Consider the following 22,319-nt stretch of genomic DNA (forward strand, 5'->3'; position numbering starts at 1 on the left):
GTGTAGGATGAACTTAAAATTACAACAGAACTAAAGCTAAAGTGAAAATAATGAAAATGTGTTTATTTGCGACTGAAACGGCACGAAAAGTTTTGACATTCTAGTGACTAATACGCCACAACGAGAGACTAAAACGCCCCATCACACAAACTGGATTCATTTTCCAAATATCATTGATGTGTTTTGTGTGGCTAAATGTCGCCCTCGAGTCGGTTTCAAGCACATTGTCAGAAACCTTTATGATAATTCGCTGAAATCACAACAGAACAACGTTTGAAGGATTAATAACTTAAGGTTTATTTAGCTGTAACTAAAACGTCACAGTTTAGACAGTTTGGTGACTAAAACGCCACTAAAGGTGACTAAAACGCCACTATAGTTTCGATAGTCTGGTGACTAAAACGCCACAAATAACAGTGTCCTGTAGCCGCAGAGACTAAAACGCCACAATTCAGTACTGTAGACAGTGACTAAAACGCCACACAAAGTCTTGGTTGGATAAACAAGTCCTCATTTGCCGCCCTGAAACTTCAACATGAAAAAATCCTTTGGTTCGCCTGATCCAAACACATTCCTCAGTGCCATTGCGATTCTCTCATGTATCATTGGTTTTCTGAACGAGAACGGGGTGATTGCCTTTGGAGTCACGTGGTCAGGATTTGTCTGTTTCCTGGTCCTTGTTCCGCTGTCGTTACATCTGACTTTCTTCAGACTGCGCTGAATTCGTTTGATCTAAAATACAGAGAAAACAGAATTACAGAATTATATAATAAGAAAATGTTTACGCAAACATTATATTTCCTTGCATAATATTATCAAGGAAACTAAGTCCTTCATCTGGCAATCTAGAAGTTTATTTACATGTATTCTCCTAGACCATACATTAGTACACATTGAAATTGGCAGAGGTACATATTCAATATAATATTTTCAATATTACATACGTTGAATATTGTCTCCTCGCTATTATGGAGAATCCTTTCGTATTTCTCAGCGGCCTTTTCCATTCCTAAACATCAGATTAATTCTTTAATCCATTCTTAAATAATTGATATTGTACGTGATATTTTTAAAAAAACCCGATCAAACACAGCATGTAATTCTGTGTGTCTTAAACCATAGTTTTACATGTACCCACCATTGTTGACCAGGGACAGGAGATACTGCCCCCACATTCTCTGGAGGGTGGTCAAGTCCGTCTCTGTCACTGTGTTTTTCTTCAACGCCTCCATGAAGAGAAACGCAAACAGGATGTACTTCCTTTGTTGATCTGAAATAAATCAATCAATCGAACAATCAATCAACCGATAACGACGTGAATTATGATTTTGAGTTACCGAGGTATCATATTATAAGAGGTGTAATAGATATACGAACCAGCAATTTCTGTATTCTTTGAATAAGAAAATCCACCAAAATGACCGATGTTCTCTTTTCCGTACAGAAAGATTAAAATCTGCAGGATGTGTTTTTTCTGCAAAATAAGGTGAAAATAGCAAAGATATATTTTACGTTATATAAAAAGACAGCGCGGTTTTTTTTTGGTTGTCCTTAGAACTTTATTTGTAATATAAATGTTGAATCTTCTACTAACCACAGGCGTCATTGTCCGTGTGTTTGTGGAGGACAAATTGTTTATTTATGGGGTGATTAGATGGAGAAGCATTGCTTCATCTATTCACCCCATTAAACCATCAATTCATCATATATTTAGTCTCTCTCTCGAAATTTATTTAGTGCCTTAAGACAGGTGTCGGAATCGGGGGGGGGGGGGGGGGGGGGGGCTTAGCCACCCCTCCCCCACTTTTTTGCAAAATTTGGCATAACCATAACCGTAATCCCTTTTTTTTGGCTTGTCAATATTTCTGTTGAGTCTAGCCCCAACCCACCCTCCACTCTCAATTTACTTCCGACACCGCCGCTTAAAATCACCCGCTGTAAACGAAGGCGAAAATAAAATGGGGCGAATATTTCCCTGTATACAGTATGTCATTCAATAAAATTCGCAACATATTTATCTCAATCTTGTAGATCAAACGATTTCAACGCAATCTCAAAAAAGTCCGTGGAACAGGGACAGAAAGCCAGATAAAATCTGACCACGTGACACCAAAGGCAGTCACCCCGTTCTCGTTCAGAAAACCAAGGATACACGAGAGAATCGCAATGGCACTTAGGAATGTGTTTGGATCAGGCGAACCGAATGGTTTTTTCATGTTGAAGTTTCAGGACGGCCAATAAAGACTGGTTTATCTAACCAAGACTTTGTGTGGCGTTTTAATCACTGCTTGCAGTAGCTAATTGTGGCGTTTTAGTCTCTTTGGCTACATGACAATGTTAATTGTGGCGTTTTAGTCACCAGACTATCGAAACTTTAGTGGCGTTTTAGTCACCAAACTTTTGTGGCGTTTTAGTCACCAAACTTTTTGTGGCGTTTTAGTCACCTTTAGTGGCGTTTTAGTCACTAAACTGGCTAAACTTTTTGTGGCGTTTTAGTCACCTTTAGTGGCGTTTTAGTCACTAAACTGGCTAAACTTTTTGTGGCGTTTTAGTTACGGTTAAAATAAACCTTAAGTTATCAATCCTCAAACATTTTGTTCTGTTGTAATTTCAGCGAATTACCATACATGTATAAATTTCTATAACTGACGATGTGCTTGAAACTGTCTCAAAATCACCATTTAGACACAGAAAACACATCAATGATATTCTGAAAATGATTCCAGCCTTTAATTTAGATACTTTTAAACGATATTATTAAATCGTTTTTGAGTTTTTTCATTTTGTTTAACATGTATAAGTTCCATGAATAGGGGTTATGAGGTTCATGAAAGAAAAAAACCGTAAAACTGTACTGGAAAAATGAATTACAAGAGGCACACGGGCCACCTAGCTCACCTGAGGAACAATAGGTATAATAAAATCAGCTTAAAGGACTCATAATACATGTACAAACCATCTAGACAATGTAGTAAAATACTTGTAGATCCTGTATAAATAAAAATCCATTTCCCCTGGATATTCTTATGTTTATAATCAAGTCCATTTACTAAAAGAATAATTTTATAGTCATATCACATGTTGAGCATTGCAGTAAAAATTGTTTTTATAAAGGATATAAACCTACATCAAACTCTGAACCCCTTGTGAGGCCCAAGAATCGTCCAGGGGTCAAAGTCTAAACAATTTTAAAGAATCAGCAATATTTCACAATGCTTGCATATAAGTAAAAAATATATAATATCAGTTTTTGTGAATTAAAATGTTTTCCTTTGTAAAATTGGACCCCCAATGTGGCCCCACTCTACTTCTGAAGATTCTCATTTGAATGAATTAGAATCTTCATTATTTGCTTTCACTAAAGTTACAGATTTATAGGCAAATGGCTTTCTTAAAGATTTTTCTCTATGTATTCCTAGTAAACTTTTGTCCCACCCCTGCAACTTTGTGACTCCACCATACCCCCAGGGATCATAATTTGAACAAACCTAAATCTACTCTACTTGTGGATGCTTCCACACAAGTTTCAGCTTTTCTGGCTAATAGGGTTCTGAGAAAAAGATTTTTTTCTATACGTGTATATTCCTATGTAAAAGTTTAACCCGAAATAGTGGCCATACCCTACCCCCAGGGATCATGATTTTCACAAATTTGAATCTACCCTACCTGAGGATGCTTCCACTTAAGTTTACTCAATATATTCCTATGTAAAAATTCGACCTCCATTATGGCTCCCCCCTACCCTCGGGGGGGGGGGGGGATGCTTCCACGTAAGTTTAAGCTTTCCTGGAAAAATGGTTCCCGAAAAGAAGATTTTTGAAAAAATAATCTAAAAATTTAAATAATTGCTTATCTCCCTTTGAAAAAGGGCGTGGTCCTTAATATAACTTTACATCCCCTTTGTTTAAGAGCATTTTGTGCCAATTTTGGTTGAAATTGGCCTAGTGGTTCTAAAGAAGAGATGTTGCAAATGTGAGAAAGTTTAAGGACAGCAAACAAAATGTGGCTAGAAAAGCTCATGTGAGTTTTCAGCTCACGTGAGCTAAAATATGTGGTCTTGACTTGGAATGGCCTTTACATGTACCTTTGACATAAAATAAATGCTAAACCTTTACCCCAAAACATAGTCTTTGTATGAAGTATGAGCCAATAGGAACAAAACTGGTACAAGCAAGATTTAACCGAATGAGCTTTTAAGAAAAGAGCAAGGAAAATCACTCTACAATGCTAAATCTATTCAGATTAGCTTTTTTTCATTATTTTATACCACTTCCTTTCCCTCCCCAATAAACACCAGAAAAAAATGAATGAAAGTATTGATAAGGTGCACATATTTATTCCACAGTGTTAATTGTAAAAAGAATATAGATCAAACAAAAACAGGAACCAATTTTAGGCAGCATTCTTATTACTAAAGCTGATTTAAAGTTTTTCACCAATTAATCACACCAAAATACTTATCAAAGACATAATTTGATTTATGCTTAGAATTTGAATATTCAATTGAAGAGAAAAAATTAAAATCATACATGTTACATGTATAGTACTGGTCAATTCAAACATTTTCCATACCAGGTATTCCAATGAAATTTGGTAATCCAGAATGCACAGTTTACGTCTGCTATCTGAAATAGCAAATTCTCCCCAACTTCACATCAGTGTCTTCAGTTGTTACACAAGCATAAAAAAACAGCATTAAACATACCAGTCTCTCAGTATCTCTCTCTAAATTTGATCTTATTCATAGCTTTCTTTGAGCATCAGTGGCAAAACTGCAACAATGATCACAAAATTCACCAAAAAAAATCTTTTTTCAAGGTTATAATAAACCTTTCACATCAGAAAATAATATTCAATCAACCTTTCATTATGAAATAACAAGTCGTCAGCTGTTCCCTAACCAGACTACAGGAACTTCAACCTGTGTCAGCCTGGTCCCGACCTCTGCAAAAGAAAAACCCCTCCCCTCCACCCTCCCCTATTTTTTCTTGGAGACAAATCAATCATTTGGAATATTCCGTCTTCATCAGCAATCTTTTTCAAATGTAGGTCATTTTTCCTACATTCGTTGTAACTGTCAAAGAACAGGAATATATGAAAAATCAATATTTTTTTCTTTTCTCTTGCAGAGTGAATCAGACATGTTATTTCCAATATCTAAACCTGCCAATATTGGATTAAATATTGGAGGTTTTTCATAATGCACGTATATATAATAATCATGATTAAATATCATCAAAGAAAGACTTCCAACTTGTTCACATTTCATAAAATACATAAACTGGATGTTACAATATGCAATTGTAATGGATATAGTCTTTTACTAAATCTGGCAACATACAATAGTTAAATAATGGTCTTTTAATACTGTTCATCACAAAATAGCCCTGCATCTTCAAATCAGTTATCAAACTGAAAATTAAACATATATTTGTTGAGGAAAAAAAAATAAACTAACAATTTTCCATTTCTTTGGATCACAGAACAAAAGACACCAAAACCATGCAAGTTTCTTGCAAAACGTGAAGTTAATCATATGTGTACAATCTACACAATTTGTTGACTGAATTATTGATTCCCTATATCCATAGGGACTGTAAACTTGGCCGCAATGCGTGGCTTGCGTGGAGATTTCCTCGGAGATTCCGACTTGTCACTCAGAGTGCTGGAATCGGATTTGGTGGAGCTGGTCTCCAAAGGAAGCTCTTGTCGAAACATGTCGTCGTAGGACATTTCATCCGCTGCAGCACAGGAATGCTCCAGCCTTTTCCCTCCGCCTGGGTTTTTGGATGGCAGGTGAAGGGCCTGAAGTATCTGCTTGGCAGCCAGTTCTTGTAGAGGGGTGGAGGACTGATACCCTTGAGTGGTTCTTCCACTTCCATCCACATTTTCCTGCCTAGATTTAAATCCCTCCACAGCTCTTTGTTGACTAGATTCTTTTGAACCTTTCACATCTTCAGACAGGTTCTTTTTGAACTGATCCATCTCGTTCTCGTTAATTTTCCACCATCCGCTGCCTTTGATGAGGTCCAAGAGTTCCTGACTAGCAGACTTTTTCTCCTCCTTGGATCCCGGTTCAGTAGAGGGGGGCCTGGAGATAAGACACTGGGCAGCTAGTTGTAACAGCTCCGAGGTTGGGGTTCTACAGAGAGGAGTTTTCTGGCCCTTCTTTTCCTCCTCACTTATCATCCACATTCTCTCTGTTAAATCTGCAATGGAAATACCAATGCATTCAAAAAATATCTTGAAATTGTAATGTTTATGAACAATTTAATGATATAAAAGTTGAAATAGTGTTCACATCCAACAGAAAATTAATGTGTCCAAATACCTGCTATATTTTCAAACTTCATGAGATCTAGTTGTTTGGCAATTGGGTGGAGATCAGGTGAGGGTATGGCAGATGGAACAGGTGCCCCAAGCAGATCTACGGAGGATCTTGATGACGAGTGCTTCATAATGTCTTCAACTGAAACACCATAAAATTAAAATTTACTCTAAAACTATACGTATAAAGGATACAAACAAAAATTATCAAGTTTACAAATGCCATGACTTTCAAAATGTGAAGTATTTTAAAAAGGGCTTCATTGTTTTGGTCATTTTAAACTATATAAATTCTCAAACTCCAAATACCTTCAGGATGAGTATCAGTGACTCCTGAGTCACTAGACTGAGTATCTGATTCAGCAGATGGTGACAGCCTGACTATTCCAGGGATTGGTGACATGCTCCCTACAAGAAACAATCAAGTACTTATTTTCTCAGTATCTTTAATTGATATCAATGAAGCAAATGAAATTTAATTCATGTGAGCACATACCTGAAAATTCTTCTGCAAGCAGCACGTACTTCCTCTGCCCTTTCCCTCCAAAGTCTACAATGTGTGGAATAGCCTGCAGCAGAGATTCTATTGTAGGGTAGCCGTACAGAGCAGGTTTGATCTCAATGCCAAAGTTTTCCTTGAAGGCAGATGCAAAATGGGACACATTTATCTGGGAGTGTTTGTGAAGGAGGATACGGGTGTCCCTTGCAAAGGTCTGGAGGGCGGTCAGGCTAATGACCCCAGACTCGTCGTCTCCAGTCACCTACAGAACAGTCAAAGGGAGGCAACTCTTAAAACAGAATTACTCTAAAGGGAAATAACTCTACCTCATTTTGCATAATTTTTTTTAAATATTTCATTAAATACACTGTACATGACAATATACAAATTAAATACTGTGAAATCATTAGATTTCGTGATGGCTCAATTTTCGTGAAATTCATGAGTACCTCTCATCCACGAATTAACATCCTCCATAAATTAAAAAATTAGTGTTTTAAATCATATGTCCTTATGTTGGTATAAAAGAATACACGAAATTACATCCCCACAAACCTGTAAAAATTCACCAATCCACAAAAATTGGCCCTCACAGTTTTTAATGATTTCACAGTATCTGCAGCATTAACTTTCATGACGTCAGCTTTAAATGGCTACGAAACCCAAACTAAAGTCCTTAATTTACCTGTACATAGTCAAGCAGTTCCTCTTTGATGTGGTTTATGTTGCATTCTGTTCCGTGCATGGACAGGTAGCGGCTACAGAGCTCCATCAGGGGCAGGCTGCCCCCGCTCTGGTCCATCAACAGCTGCAGCACCTGCTTAGCCAGCGGAGGAATGGTGCTGCGATCTGTCAACATCACATACTTACAGCGGTTGATCATCTCCACCTAAAACAACACAATATAAACATATATTTATTTTGGGTAGTTTTTATACACAAGCTTTCAAAAGAAAACTTCTCAATGTCATAACTGAAGCCTCCTGACTAACAATTCTATAAAGTTTAAGATTTCAGTCATAAAACTGGATTTCTGTCAATCAATATTCTAAAACTTGTAATTCTTGGCTGAGCTACCTTCACAACATGCTTCAGTTTGTTAAGAAGCTCTTCCTCCGAGTCCACTCCAAAGTCATGTAGTGGAATGTTGAAGCCATAGTGACAAGTGAAGGCAGACATGAGGTGATGTAGGGGGACACACTCATTCTTCTGAACCTTTAGGAGCCCCACAATTTGTTCTGCCAAGATTTTACGCAACTCGGGCTCCGTGAGGTGAATCAATCTCTCCTCACCCTCCTCCTCAATCTGAAACAGGAATATTCATTTTGGATTTATTTTTATTGAAATCATGGTGTCTCTGTTGGACAAATTTTTCTCCCATACAAACACTGAATTTCATAAAACGTTTCCAATTTTCTAAACATTGTAGAGATCAATAAAATACATGAACAGGTAAATTAATTACATAATTCAAACTCACATCCACAACATGAGGTATGGATTCAAACAGATCTAGAAGTTTACTGAATCCATAGTCAGACACCCTGCACTGCCTCCCAAAGTGATGGTGGTAGGCCGGAATGAACTTGTTGAACGGCATCCGACACTGTGGGTTGTGCTTCAGCAGGTCCACCACTTCCAATGCAAACTGTTTCGTTCTTTCTATCTCCTCTGGACTCTGGTCTGTGTAATTTAATGTGAGAATTTATATTTGTGTTTATTTTAAGTAGTTACATGACATGAATATTGAAACACAAATTTTATTAACCACTCTTCTAGATCCACTCTGCTCCCAACCTCATATGGGAAGAGATGTGGCTATTGAAAATGACATAATTGAATACGTGTATACAGTGGATAAACAATGATATATTAATATTCATGATGTAATGTTTCATACAACTCACCTTTCCTTGGCAAAGTTACAATGCCATCTCTTCCTTCATTTGAAATCTGCATTTTAAAAAATCAGCAAATATTTCAATAAAAATCAAAAAAGGCTCATTTTTTAAAATATATCATTAATTAGATATGCAACTTTAGTGGCTAGGCTGATTCTGCTGACACTACTTACCACAATAGAAGTAGCAGGCAGTTCAGATAACAGATCGTCCAGGTCAGCCATTCCATACTCGGACACATCAAACCGCTTGTTAAATGCCAACGCTGTGAAGAAAATAAAGATCCTATAAGATTTGGAAGTCTTAAAATATGTATATGGTGACGTTTTTTTCATTTTCTATTCTCTCTTCCTGATCAATGCTGTAATTATGCATTTGAAAATCAAAGGGCATTTACAATTTTTCTTTACAAGACCTTTTAAAAAGCATGCTATGGAAAAATATAGTAATATGTAGTACGAATTAAAAATTTTAAAGTTTCAATATTTTTTTAATTATAATTTTATACAACACTTTCATTTCCATGAATATCTTGAAGAGCCCCATAACATCTTTATAAAGCCTAGCATATTGGGTTACTGAGTATTACACAATCAGTCAATACTGATAGGATCTACACTCACTGAAAGCCTCGGGGATGGCAGAGACAGTCAGTTGTTTCCCTGGTTGAGTCTTGAGAATCTTTGTAAGGTCTGATGTAAACCTCCTCAGCTGTGCCTTATGACTCAATGTCAGCATCTTTCTGTCTCCTGTACCTAGGACCTGAATCCAAAACATTACATATGGGTTAGATATGCAGAACTCAGTACATGTAACATTAAAATGGTCTGATCAGAAATTTTTGAAACTGAATATCATATAGGAGCAATAGACAATACTGGTAATCCCAGAGAAAGCTCTCCCTCTTGCTTATGGACAAATACCAGTATTAAAACAAAATTTCAGCATTTTAAATACAATTCCTTTTAGATAAGTCATTATTACTTAGCAAAATTTTAAACAAGTGAAGAGCAAGATGATAACCGATCATAAAACCCACCTGAACAACATGAGGGATAGCTTCAAATAAATCCTTGAGACGATTGTAGCCGTAGTCTGCCACGCGGCACTGCCTGCCGAAGAAATGGTGATAGGATGGGATGAACTTGCTGAATGGCATGCGACACTGAGGCGACTGCTTCAGAAGGTCCACCATCTCCCGGCTAATCTGGCTCAACTGCTGGCTCAGGAGTGGGCTAGTGCAGGTCCGACTCTGTTCTGCTGCAATACATAGTGCACAGTTTAATTTCATTTCAGAACTTGAATGTATTGACATGTAAAATCCTCATAATTCTCTGTCTGAAAATTTTTAAAGGGTCCTACTTATTTTACAAAAATTTCATTGGCAGGAATTTTTAGTTGACTTTGAATATACATAGTTTGGAGGATATGTGAATTTGTGGTCAGTGACAAATGATTGTCATGTTGTTTATTTTGATGGATATTTGATTTTTGTGGATCTGCTCTACAATGAAGACCAAAATACTGGTGCTCAGCAAAAACTGATAAAACCACAGTTTAAGACAAAAATTTTAAAAAACATTCAAAAAGACAGCAAGCTAAATATCTTTGATAATACAGGTACAATATAAAATCATTGATTTTAAGAGTTCTTAACAATGTGACGTCACATATCACATGATCACACCAATGCATAATTGTGACTATAAAATACTCACCAATCTGAGATGGGGGTTTATTTTCTGCCCACTGAATCTTTTTTACACCTGAGCTGGACACCTGAATCTGGATACCTGGAACACAGCTGATCAGGTGTTCTAGAGGGACCCCTCCATCCATGGCATCAGGGATAGGCGAAAATTCTGCCCCATAGCAGGCAGGAAAACTACAATTGCAAACATCAAGAGGGCCTTAGGACATTCAATTACCGGGTATATTTTTCTATGCATCCTTTTCTAATTTTGATCTTTTAACAGTTTAGATTCATCCTATATTTTAAAGATCGCATGACTGTACAAACCTCATAAGTGGCATGTTTCCTTCATGAGTAAGAAGCAAGGTATGAACATCGGCAGCGAATGTTTTGAGGCGCACTCTGACCAAGGGGAGCATGCATCTATTGACAGCCTCAGCGTAAGTCACGGATCCCTCGGGACAGTGTTTGGGGCAGGCGGGCTGTTCCAAGATCTCGTTCACATCCCCGTCCCCTGGGTCAGAGGTGGGGGTGGTAGAGGTGGGAGGGTAAGAGTTGGCCAGGTACACCATTCTACCGGCTCCTCCCTGCTCTCGAATCTCTATTGTGTCCCTCATCTTGTATAATTCAGACACACTGATGGTCCTGTGGTATCTTAGAAAAATAAAAAAGTTCATATTACTGGTACATGTATACATTGTCTCAGTTTCAGCTTGCTGATTAATCCTTTGATCATAGCTTGTAATACCGGGAAGAGCATTATTTCCTTTGACACTGACATTATTTTATGCAACAAAGAGAATGTCCAAATTACATATAAATCTGTAAATGAGAATTAAATTTTTTTTACCTTTTATCAAAGAGCTCAATAAATTTGAATAAAGGCAAAACATTTCCTTTTGCTTCTGAGAGTAAAGCCACAGCTTCCATTCTGCAAATGCAAAAATGATTTAAACTGAAAATAATGTACAGAAAACAAACAGATTAATAAAATCATTGACAAATGAAAATCAGTTATACATGCATTTCATTGCAAGCTATATATAAGGGAGCTGGTATTACAGCACTAGCGAATATCCCAAACTCATTTTTTTTGCAATTGTAATTTTTTGTAAAAATTCAAAAAAATAGTACAACATGCATACAAGTCCTAATTGCCTGAATAAAGTCTAAAATATTATGCTCATGATAACTGAGAGTGAATAACGACTACATGTCAACCTTGTACTGGAAGCAGGACGCTGTGTTTCTTCATTCTTCAGCGTAACATGGATCCTTTTGTATCCAATCTTCTTGCGGTGGAATTGTGAGATGGCGAATCTGGCCTCCTCTATACTGGGGACCTTCACCATTCCAAGACTTGTGTTATCTGGCTGAGTCTTAACATGCACATTCAAAACCTACAGAAATAACAAAAGATTTACAGGTATTATTAGAATTGTTTAATTACCAATATGTCTTAACTTTTTTTTTTCATAATGTTTCTATATCTAGGTACTCAGTATTACTCACTAAACAAAAGACAATTTTAAGCTTAATGTCATAAAAGCTGTTTGAATTTAAGGACTGACAGCCGTTCAAATTACTGCAAGAATATTGAAAGCATTCGAGGCAAAGCAAATAGATACAGTGAAGAGATATTTCAACTAGGAGTATGTTGACTCTTGAATGAACATGAAAACATGCTAGTATCAACAGACAAAAAAACTACATTCATTCACTTTAGACAATAACATACCCTGACATGGGGATGGAACGTGGTGAACAGAATCTTTCTCCACTCCTTGGCACTGATGTTGTAGTCTAAGTTGGACACCATTAACTCTACCGGTCCAGTCAGCGAGTCCCAGTCCCCCTGATCAATCTCGACTGAGGAACTACTGGTCGAGCTGGGACACGGGGAGGGACTCGTGATTGGTTGAAAAGTGTATCCACTCTTGTCATTGTAATCCCTATCTGATGGATAATTCCCGTAATTTTCCCTGTTTCTGTGATCGTACGTCGGATGCATGTATTCGTTTTGATATCCATTGTGCTGGTTGTTTCTGCGATAGTTCTGCGAGTTACTCTCATACAGACTGCGATACGAACTGTAGCTGGTGAAGCTACGATTATGCTGGGAGCCGTAGTGATAGAAACTATTGGACACGTTGTAACCATGGTAATTATTGTAGTCGTCCTGATGATGGTGGTGGTTGGGGTAATTGTGGCGGTTTTGATAACCGTGGTAGTAATTGTAGTGGGAGTAAAATGGTTCAGGAGGAGTGTGGTCCTCAGACTGCCACTGCTCCTCCTGGTACAGCTGCTGCTGCAACATGAGGACATGGCGACTCCCTTTGTTATCCTTAGAAAACTTGTCCACAACGTTCTGTATCTTCGCGGATGATGCTACGTCTTTGTCGTTGGAATAGACAAGGTCCCTGGATTCTGATTTCATTTTTGTGTCCTTTCCTGACTCCGCTAATGTTTTCTTTTCATCCGACCTAGATTTTGGATTATTTTTTGACCTTGTATTCTTTGGGCCTGACTGTGAAGTAGGGGATGGTACTTTCGATGAATTTGTACCTGAAACACAAGTTAATAAGTACAGGTACAAAAGATACTAACTTATATTAAAAAAATTTAATTTTCATGCTGTGTTTGGCTCTACAAATCTGCAAATTATTCAACAGCCACAGTCCAATGCACTACAAAGACTTCCTACCATCAGAAAAACATAACATGCAGCACAAGTTTCATTGTGATCAAAATTCACAATAATGCTGTTAGAAAATTCTCAGTCATTTTTTTGGTTGGTAAAAGTTGCAACCAGTCACAATTTCAGACACACAGAAATCACTCACCATTGCTGATGTTAGAGTTTGTCTGGGAGGCTTGAGGAAAGTCCACTTTAATTTTGTTTCCATATACATCCTCACCCTCCATTCTAGTCCTTGCTCTGAAAGAAATGTGTTCAGGTGTCTGATCAGGACTCACAGTGAGCTTGTTTCTGATTGGTTAAAAGTGATCAGGTATGGGTAAATTGAAGTTATCTCTCTTGGGAAGTGTGTTTGATTGGTATTCTATAGCAGTACAAATACAAGAGACTTTTTTGACTTTTTTGATTGGTAAAAAGTAATCAAGTATGTAAGTATTGGAGTTATTTCTCTTGAGAAGCATGTTTTGATATTCGCTGACCATAAAATTTAAAATGAATGAAAGAGATATTTATATTGCAAACATAAAGATTCATAATTAATATTTATTCTACATTTCTCTTACATTACATAATTAACAATGTTTTAAATAATAAAAATCTTCCTTTTGTTTGAGAAACATAATTTTGAAAAATTGAATTCCATTAATATGCTTCTACCGTACATGTATAAATATCAACCATTCCTACTTTTAAACCTAAAGATGTTTACACTACCGGTACGTAATTTCTCTATGGTTATTTACCACATGTTAATGAGAATTACAGGCACAAACATGTACACTGTACATAAAAAAACAATTTACTATGAATATTTCTTCTTTCAAAAATGCTTGAAACAATGTTCACTATGCAACAATGCAGTTGTGTTACTTTGTAAATAAATGATAAAGGCCTTCAACAACAAGCTACAGAAATTACAGCTTACAAGACCTAATAAGGCGAAGTAAGTTTAGATCCAAAATGCAACTATAAGGAATGCTTCCAACAAAAAAAATAATTATTATTAAATCACAATATAGAAATTCATTTACCATTAAACAAGTTTGTAGCTGAAATAAAATTTTCTTGTTTATAAAATTAAATTCCCTATGCTTCAAAACTGACAAAAACATCAGTTTTTTTACCCAGTCATGGAAAAAAAGTTTCACTAAAATTTTATAACTTTTAAGTAAAATGCAATTTGATTGGAGATGTGAATGTTACATAGTAGACAAAAACATTTGTGAGAGAATTTAGCTTCTCATTTGGGAGAGTGGTTGGATGTGTCCAATTTTACATTTTTAAGCTTTTTCATTGAAGTCTCTCACAAGATGCGAGAGGGTTAACAGATATGCCTATCACAAAATTGATTTCACAACGATAAAGCTTCAGATACCTGATCTGCAAGTCATGAGTTTGAAACCCACTTGGGATTTTACCATTCTTGCATTTTCTAAAAATGAGTTTTATGGACAACATGAACAAATATCATACATTATGAAAATTCAAAGTTTTGACCAAGGAGACAGTGCCTCAAATAGCTGCAGACAGAGCAGGGTGGAGACCTATGTGGCACAGAAAAGATTGGGAGTTGAGTAAAAAATTAAAAACAGTGATTAAATTTTGAATTTGATGTCCTTTCATCCATAGCAATGTCTCCAGGTGTCCTGTACATTGTATTACCAGTACATTTTAAAAATACACACGTGATGTTTAACTTCATAAAATGTATCAATGTTAATTTGACATACTTATATCTTTGTAACAACGAAGCTGGTTCATTTAGCACAAAAATGTACCAGTAAAATATCTGTATATCGGTACATGCATCATCAAGCCAAAAAAATATTTCTACCTGTCATTCAATAATATCTTGACCCCTAGGTCACCACCCCATTTTACAAGCAAACCAAAGCAATCACCACAAAATAACATATTTCAATAACTTGTTTTAATATTTCAGTGACTTGTTTTAATATTTCAATAACTTGTTTCAATATTTCAGTAACTTGTTACATACTTTGCAGCATCATTGTGACACTTGAAGCGTAAGACAGCAACATCCTTGCAAACAGAGACTACGCGTCCCCCACAATTCTCAGACAGCTTTTTCAGGCGACTTTGTATTTTCTTTTCATAAACACCGCTAGGCAAGTTGGTTACCTCTAGATCTAATCCGCCTTCATCAACCTGGAAGAAATTTCATTTGAAGGTAATTTCTATCAAAGACATGTATCAGTATTTGTCCATAACATGTACTACAATAATATATATTCATGTTCTTATCCCTTTTTTGTTTCATATGTGACAATACCCCAGTTTTATCCTCCTCGTATCAAAAATAGACATGCTTGAAGGTTCTATACAAGTACTCAGTTCTATTCTAATACACATGCTTTTGTATTTTTAAGATTTTATGTAGCTGAATGGATAATTGTAAAATGAATATCATTTCAGAGTCAGCATGTTATCAATACATGTATGTGTAAAAATACCGTACTCGCAAACAAATTTTTTCTTAGTGAAAACAAAAGAAACTTACAACTTCTGCCTGGCGTTTAGGTAGGTCTTTCACTAACTCCTCATAGAGGATGCTTTTTGTGGCACAGATTTTAAGCGCCTCCGACACTCTGCGGCTGTGTATAAGAACAACATCATACTTTTTTCTGTGTCTTAAATCCGATAAATCAGCAGCGAAATTAACGTCAGCTGAAAAAGAAATCTTTTCTATTCAAAACTAAGCAACCCTCAATAATTAATACAACAATGTACATGAATGAGATATTAAAATATTTAAAACATCAGGATTCTCATTCTTCTCAGCTGCAGATAAAAAAATATCAACACTTTATATCGCCTCTATACTTACAAGAAACAAGAACTACAGTTGCAGGTGGAGAATGGGTGTCTGAAAATCTTCTCAAACTCTGTCGAATTTTGTCATCAGCAGCATTTTTACTGGTTGCAGTGATGTGAACAACATTTACCTTAAAGTAATGAAGTTTACATTTTTTAATAGAGAAATTGAGACTCTCCTCTGTTGATAACATGTCTTATACTTTGCAGGGTTCCCCATCGTTAATACTGGTGAATGTTTTTTGAGCTCAAATAAATTTGTCATATATTGAGAGATTAAATCAACAGGTGGGATAAAAATGTTTAATTGAACATTACTTCTCAGTAATATATTAAAAGTAATCTCACTAATTCAATATATTCTCCTATTTCATGAAGACCCTGAAAACCTGTTGAATCTTAACCAGGTACTGTGTATTTCATTGCGGTGCAGAGAAATTTATGGTGAAATTAAATACATGTACATGTATTAATGTACGTTGTATCAAAAAAATTATGTGGAACTTATACACAGTAAAATTTTTCATGATATTCAAGTCTTCAAATTTGACAATTATTTTTTGTACATGAATTTATGTACATAAATGTACAGGTATATATTAGGCTTTACATTTACCTGGGCAGCATTAAGTTCTTGGATGATGTCCTTGCTTTCCTTGCTGGTGTCACAAACACACATAAACTCTACCTCCCGATGGTCTACGAACAGAGTGTCTCGAATGATCTGAACAACAGAGAGGGCAGATTTCCATCTGGGAACTGAGCAATTTTCAATATCCCAGAAGACACCAATCGGTGGGAGGCTGTTCGACATACTGAACTAAATATCTGAAGGAAATCAAGATTTCTTTTAAGTTATGAATAAAACTTTAAAAATGTAGGAATTCATTATTTTTTTTTCTTGCTTTGAATTTACAGGTTATGTTGAAATTTAGACTTTTCTGGATTATTCAGAGTAAATGTGTAAAATATCGATTTGAGTCTTCTGACTGTGTTGATAAATTACATGTAATATCAAACTCATGGAACATATTTTCTCATTAAATTGGGGATAAAAATAAAACGTTATCTAAAATTGTATGCCAAATTGAAAAGCTTAAAAAAAATTTAAAAATGTTTCACATACTTACGTTAAAATAGTATAAAGCAGCAGAAAGCATAAATGGTGAAGTTTGGGATATAATTTCATTCTAAAACTTAAAAGATGGTGGGGTTAAAAAAATGAAGTCTCATTCCAGCACCATCAACAGCCATACTTAAGGCTAGCCTCCCTGTAAAATAAAAATACATTAAAAGTATGTCAATACCATAACAAAGGAATAAAATAACAGCACTGTTTTGTAAAGAAAGGGGATATGGATTGTTAAAATATTGCTTACGCAATTAAACAAACAACCGTCATAGCTGTGAAATAAGATAAGATATTCAAAAGTAAATGAAAATTTGACAATTCATGTATTAGCATGAAAAGAATAGAAATTGAGGAAGTCTATTTTAAACAATAAATAGGGTAAATAAACCTACCTTCGAAACTACATTTTCCCACAGTTTCTTTCAAAACACCAACTGAAAACCGGAAGTTACACAAATAATTTTAAAAAAAAGGTAAGTCGTACGATGGTTGACTCGTCACTTATATATATATTTGTTTATCACAGTGATGAGATTTTGTTTTGATATATTTGCCAATGTTTTAAGAATAACACATTTTTCAATAAAACTTTTGAAATTTTTTAATGCTTAAAATTTTTAAAAGCATCTGGACTTTGGAAAAGGGACATCCATCCTATAAAATAATATGGGCCTGGTTTAGAATTTACCCTATAAATATAAACCAACCAGGGCCCACTTTTAAGAAACATTGTGTCTCAATATAGAGTTTGCCCTTAACAATTCTTTTGAGTTTCAATCAATTTCCCCCGATAATGCATAAACCAGGCCTTAGAATTCTCCTTTTACAACTTGAAGTGTATTTTATTTACTTCTTTTTTTTTTTGGAGAACTTGAGAAAATTTACTTTCTTGAAACTATGATTCTTTAAGAGAGCTTGTTACTGTTTATGAAAAAAAAGCATAGTTACAGTGATAGATAGCACATAATTCACTGTATTTGCTGCATACAGTTCAACGTTTTAGTTCAGCATGTAAATCCAACAACTTCAACATCTGAAAAAAAGAAATATACAATATAATTTGTTTCATTACTTATCAAATGTTAATTAAAGATAATAATATAGATAATAAAATCGACCTTAAAGGGGCATTGTCACCATTTTCTTTAAAAATTATTTTTCCGTTTTGAATGTTTACAGTGCTTCAGTAACGCTTTTCTAATGGTCAACCAAAAGTTGACCCAGTCTTCGTTTGTAGGCGAGATACAGAGCTCACAATTCTTTGTCACGTAAACAAAGCTTTGTTTACGTTTTGAATTTTGAAGTTAAAATACCAGTTTAGACCCATTTATTCTATTCAAGAAACTGGGGTTTTTTCCTCCGCAAGGTGCTGTATAAATTCTTATATAGTATGTTAAAATTACCATGATGCATTTCAATCATTATTTAATTTGATGTATAATGGAGATTTTTAAATATTTTCGAACCAGGATACAAAATGGTTTAATCATAAAAGATAATAATGTTGGTAAAATAAAGATTAGTTGATAATGTGTAGATTTAAATTATTGTGAAAGGATATAGCAATTGTGCAATTTGGGTGTAGATGCGTGAAATAATTATTTTGGTAATATTGATGTGGGGTGTATCATACGGCTTTCCATTACTGTGTAAAAATCATTAATATTATAATACAGAATACTGGCTAAATTTGCACTTAGTATGGAGTGGACTTATCTCAAAGGATTTTTTTTTTAAATTGAATGAATGAATGTTTTTTTTTTCTCAAACCATATCAATGGTACATGAGGTACAAAAAACTGAAATATTTACAAATGTACAAATGCAGGGTCAAGTTACGAAGAGTACAGAAATAAAATAAATCGAGCTAATATTTCTTCTTCTTCTTTTTTGGACAAATATAGACATTTTTTTTTAATAAATCAATATCTATGGTATTCATAAGATTCCCAAATTTATAAGTGTTAACATTTGATAAGTATTTTTCCTCATTTAATTTGTTGCGGAATAAAGAAAATGCCTGACATTCCATAGCATAGTGGTATTCGGCACACAAAGTGTTTTTATTACATAATGAATAAGTTCTATGACATCTGTCTATTTCACTCCATTTTCCAGTTTCAATATTGGTAATTTATGATTATAGGTTCTAAATTTTCTAAATATGACTCTTAAATCGTTTGAAAGTTTCTTAAATTTCCTGTCCAAAGCTTTTCTTGAAAATTCTGTAATTCAAACATTTGGGTGAATTTTCTGCATTTCTGAACCAATCTTGTAAAAACTGATTTATAAGCGTTTCTTTAGCAACAGATTTTAGCCAGTTAATACTAGAAAAAAAACACCTTTCATTGATCCAGACATACAAAAGACCACATGAGTTAAGTATATCTATGTTATTGTAAGTATTAACCATGGGAGCATTAACGAACCGTCAGAAAAACATTTATGAAAATAGCGATACATTACATGCGTAAGTTTACAGTCATATCGCCAAGTTTCCCCATAAACCATACAATTTGGGATACTAGACTTAATATGCAATACAGATTTTAAAAATCTTAAATGGACTTTCTGGATTCAGGTCGTGTCTGTCCGTGTCATGCCGACAAGTAACGATCGGCTAGTGATCGAACTGTTTACAGCATTATGCCTAATTGATATTAAGAATGCAGAAACTCGCATTACTCAGAGGCCCCACTTTGAGATATTAATTAATCACAACACCTTTATGTCTGTCACGTGTTAATACATTGTACTAGATGAGGATGAAACAACTTCGCACAGTTCGCATGGAGTACGTGAAGTCCGAAACCAGGAAAATATAACATACCCCAGACCACAAGAAGAAAAAAAAACCGCAAGGATTCTCAAAATAATCAAAAGGTATGAATACAGATGACAAAATATCTGTGTTTTTCAATATTATTATTATTTTTTTCATTTAATACAAAAATATATTTAAGAAACCATATTGACAAACTTTAAAATAAAATCTTGTTTATTGGTCAAATCTTTAAAAAAAAATTATGATGATATTGATTATGTTTATTTGTAATTTTCCTGTAAAAATGTTAATCATATTTTGCTGAACCTTTTTCTAGAAAGATCATATACGTCAGACTGTAATTGTTGAAAGGTACATATGAAATTTTTCATTATTGTATTTAAAAAAAAAATTCGTTTATCTTGATTAATAATTTAAAAAAAAATGGTTCAGGAGAAAGTAAATTGAGGTTTATTTATAGGGGATGTGTAACGTTAAATTGTAAGTAAGAGTAATAAAGAGTTTTGAATTTCAAAGCATGTGGATTTTGGTACATACATGTAACATCATGGAAATTGGCCGATTTCGGATTCAAACCTGCGGGCTCAAGAAAACATCGATAATTTTCATATAATATTACTACATAATTAAATAAGCTAAAAATGACGTTTATTTGCCACTTGATAAAATTGCATGGTTAAAAAAAAGATTAAAGAATTAATATAAGATTATATTTTAAAAAGATTACGTATAATTTTACGTGGATATCAAATATAAATAAAGTTTGCTCTAAAAATCTTCCACAACCGATCATCCAACGTCAGAAGAGCCAACAACAACATCAACAACAACAACAGAAGAAACAAAACAGTCGACAACTGATTCAGTCTCAACGTTATTATTTTCCTTTTTGTTTGTATTGTTTTACTGGGGTTTTCTTGGTGGGTGGGTGGCTGGGATTTTGATTTGGGCAGGATGAGAGGGGGTGTAGTGAAATCAGTATATCAGATTTTGATGGGAATCGCCTCCGATTGTAAATCTCAACAATATCAATCTGCATTTTGTATGAGGTACATGACAACGCATTTCTGGTTTCTGTTTATAATTTTAAAATAGAGAATATGTCGGCTTTTGATAATTCCAGTTCTAATCCAGTTGTTGTTCTCGAGTCTTGATTTATTATGACACGTTAGGGACCAGACTATTGGAATGCATATCATGATTACTGAGTCCTCCAACTACAGTGTATTTGATTGTATTTAACCGCAGTCATGCAAAATAAAATTCCTATGAATATTTCAAAAGGCGATATTATAATCACTTATTATACTGCCTGGCCCATACTTGTTTGTGTATGTCAGTGACTTTGTACTGGACCCAGGGGAGAGGTTCCGAGATCATATATGACCGTTGCCAAGTGTATGAAACATTATTGGCTATTTTCGAGCAACAACTACTTGTTGCGAATTAAGCCTTTAATTCAAAATAATTGATGTTGTCGAATGCCATTATCTTTGAAACGATCTTGAGTGAATGAAACAGAGAGAATTTTTATCCACGGATTTTGCGGACATTTTGCCAATTTTGGTGACCTCATGCATTCTGCAGTAGCTTTTTTATATAATACAATGTAATGTACATTCAAACATAGCAATTCATTACGCTTCCAATGGTGTTTTTTTTGAATTTCCTAAGTAACCACTGAAATACATTAGGAATCGGACTCTATCCACAACAAAAGGCATTATTGACAAAAAATCAATTATTCAATCTCATAAAATCTTAAATTGCAAATGATGTAAATTAATCAAATGGATTGGTTTTGTTTTTCACTTAAAAGTATTTTATAGCTGTCGGAATCAAAGGTATCTGAATTAATCGTAGACCGGTTCTAATGCATATTGTACATGTGCGATTTGAATAAAAAAAATATTATTTCATATCTTAGACGAATGGTTTTGTGAAAAACACTGGATTTCTGTAGGCAGTAAAAGCAATTTGGATAACATACCGATCCGTTAACGCTACATAAAAATTAGAAGAAAAAAAATTCCAAATATTTTTAATAATTTTCTGTATCCTGATATACAGAGCTCTTTCACTTTAGGAGATTAATATGGTCCAAAAATGGCCAAGACCATCCAACCCTCCTGAAACTGCTTTCAAATGCATTGTGTAGCTTATTAATTGTCAACGTGTATTCGTTTATTTAAGTCTTTTTTTAATAATTATATATTTTTGAAGTTGTCTGTCTGAAAGTTCTTTTTAAAACTTTAGGTACACTTAGATAGCATGAACTTCTGGACTACACCGGCTAGTGTCCCCCATGTACACTATGCAGTCTAATCGTGGGCCAACTTTATACTTCAGTTTATCGTTGCCATGAATATATATACTTGTATTGTTTCTATGAAAAGGGCTATTAATCAAAATGATATTTTTGTTCATGATTAAATAGAAGTTCTCATCA

At 34.8% G+C, this 22,319-nt stretch overlaps 2 protein-coding genes across 3 annotated transcripts; both read right to left on the reverse strand.

Annotated features, from left to right (window-relative positions):
• Nucleotides 1–311: 311 nt before the first annotated feature.
• On the reverse strand, nt 312–1,632 carry LOC105320337 (uncharacterized). Its single transcript, XM_066066208.1, has 5 exons — nt 1,595–1,632; nt 1,378–1,474; nt 1,139–1,270; nt 945–1,009; nt 312–732 (listed from the first exon to the last, which is right to left on the reverse strand). The coding sequence occupies exons 1-5, from the start codon at nt 1,604–1,606 to the stop codon at nt 511–513; spliced, it is 528 nt and encodes a 175-aa protein (XP_065922280.1). The 5' UTR covers nt 1,607–1,632; the 3' UTR covers nt 312–510.
• A 2,688-nt stretch (nt 1,633–4,320) lies between these two features.
• On the reverse strand, nt 4,321–17,565 carry LOC105320332 (meiosis regulator and mRNA stability factor 1). Of its 2 annotated transcripts, none has more exons than XM_034456568.2 (23): nt 17,478–17,565; nt 17,084–17,224; nt 16,570–16,781; nt 15,967–16,084; nt 15,640–15,806; nt 15,118–15,287; nt 13,264–13,358; nt 12,159–12,985; nt 11,642–11,820; nt 11,271–11,351; nt 10,748–11,074; nt 10,446–10,612; nt 9,767–9,984; nt 9,351–9,489; nt 8,901–8,992; nt 8,734–8,779; nt 8,307–8,509; nt 7,904–8,131; nt 7,512–7,715; nt 6,824–7,088; nt 6,637–6,735; nt 6,332–6,469; nt 4,321–6,209 (listed from the first exon to the last, which is right to left on the reverse strand). In XM_034456568.2, the coding sequence occupies exons 3-23, from the start codon at nt 16,765–16,767 to the stop codon at nt 5,569–5,571; spliced, it is 4,602 nt and encodes a 1,533-aa protein (XP_034312459.2). In that variant the 5' UTR covers nt 16,768–16,781; nt 17,084–17,224; nt 17,478–17,565; the 3' UTR covers nt 4,321–5,568. The 2 variants fall into 2 exon arrangements, with proteins under 2 accessions (XP_034312459.2, XP_011416545.3); XM_011418243.4 differs by having other exon boundaries at nt 9,767–9,987.
• Between the last annotated feature and the right edge of the window lie 4,754 nt (nt 17,566–22,319).

Source organism: Magallana gigas, chromosome 7 (assembly GCF_963853765.1).
Source record: "Magallana gigas chromosome 7, xbMagGiga1.1, whole genome shotgun sequence".
NCBI classification, from domain to species: Eukaryota; Metazoa; Mollusca; class Bivalvia; order Ostreida; family Ostreidae; genus Magallana; species Magallana gigas.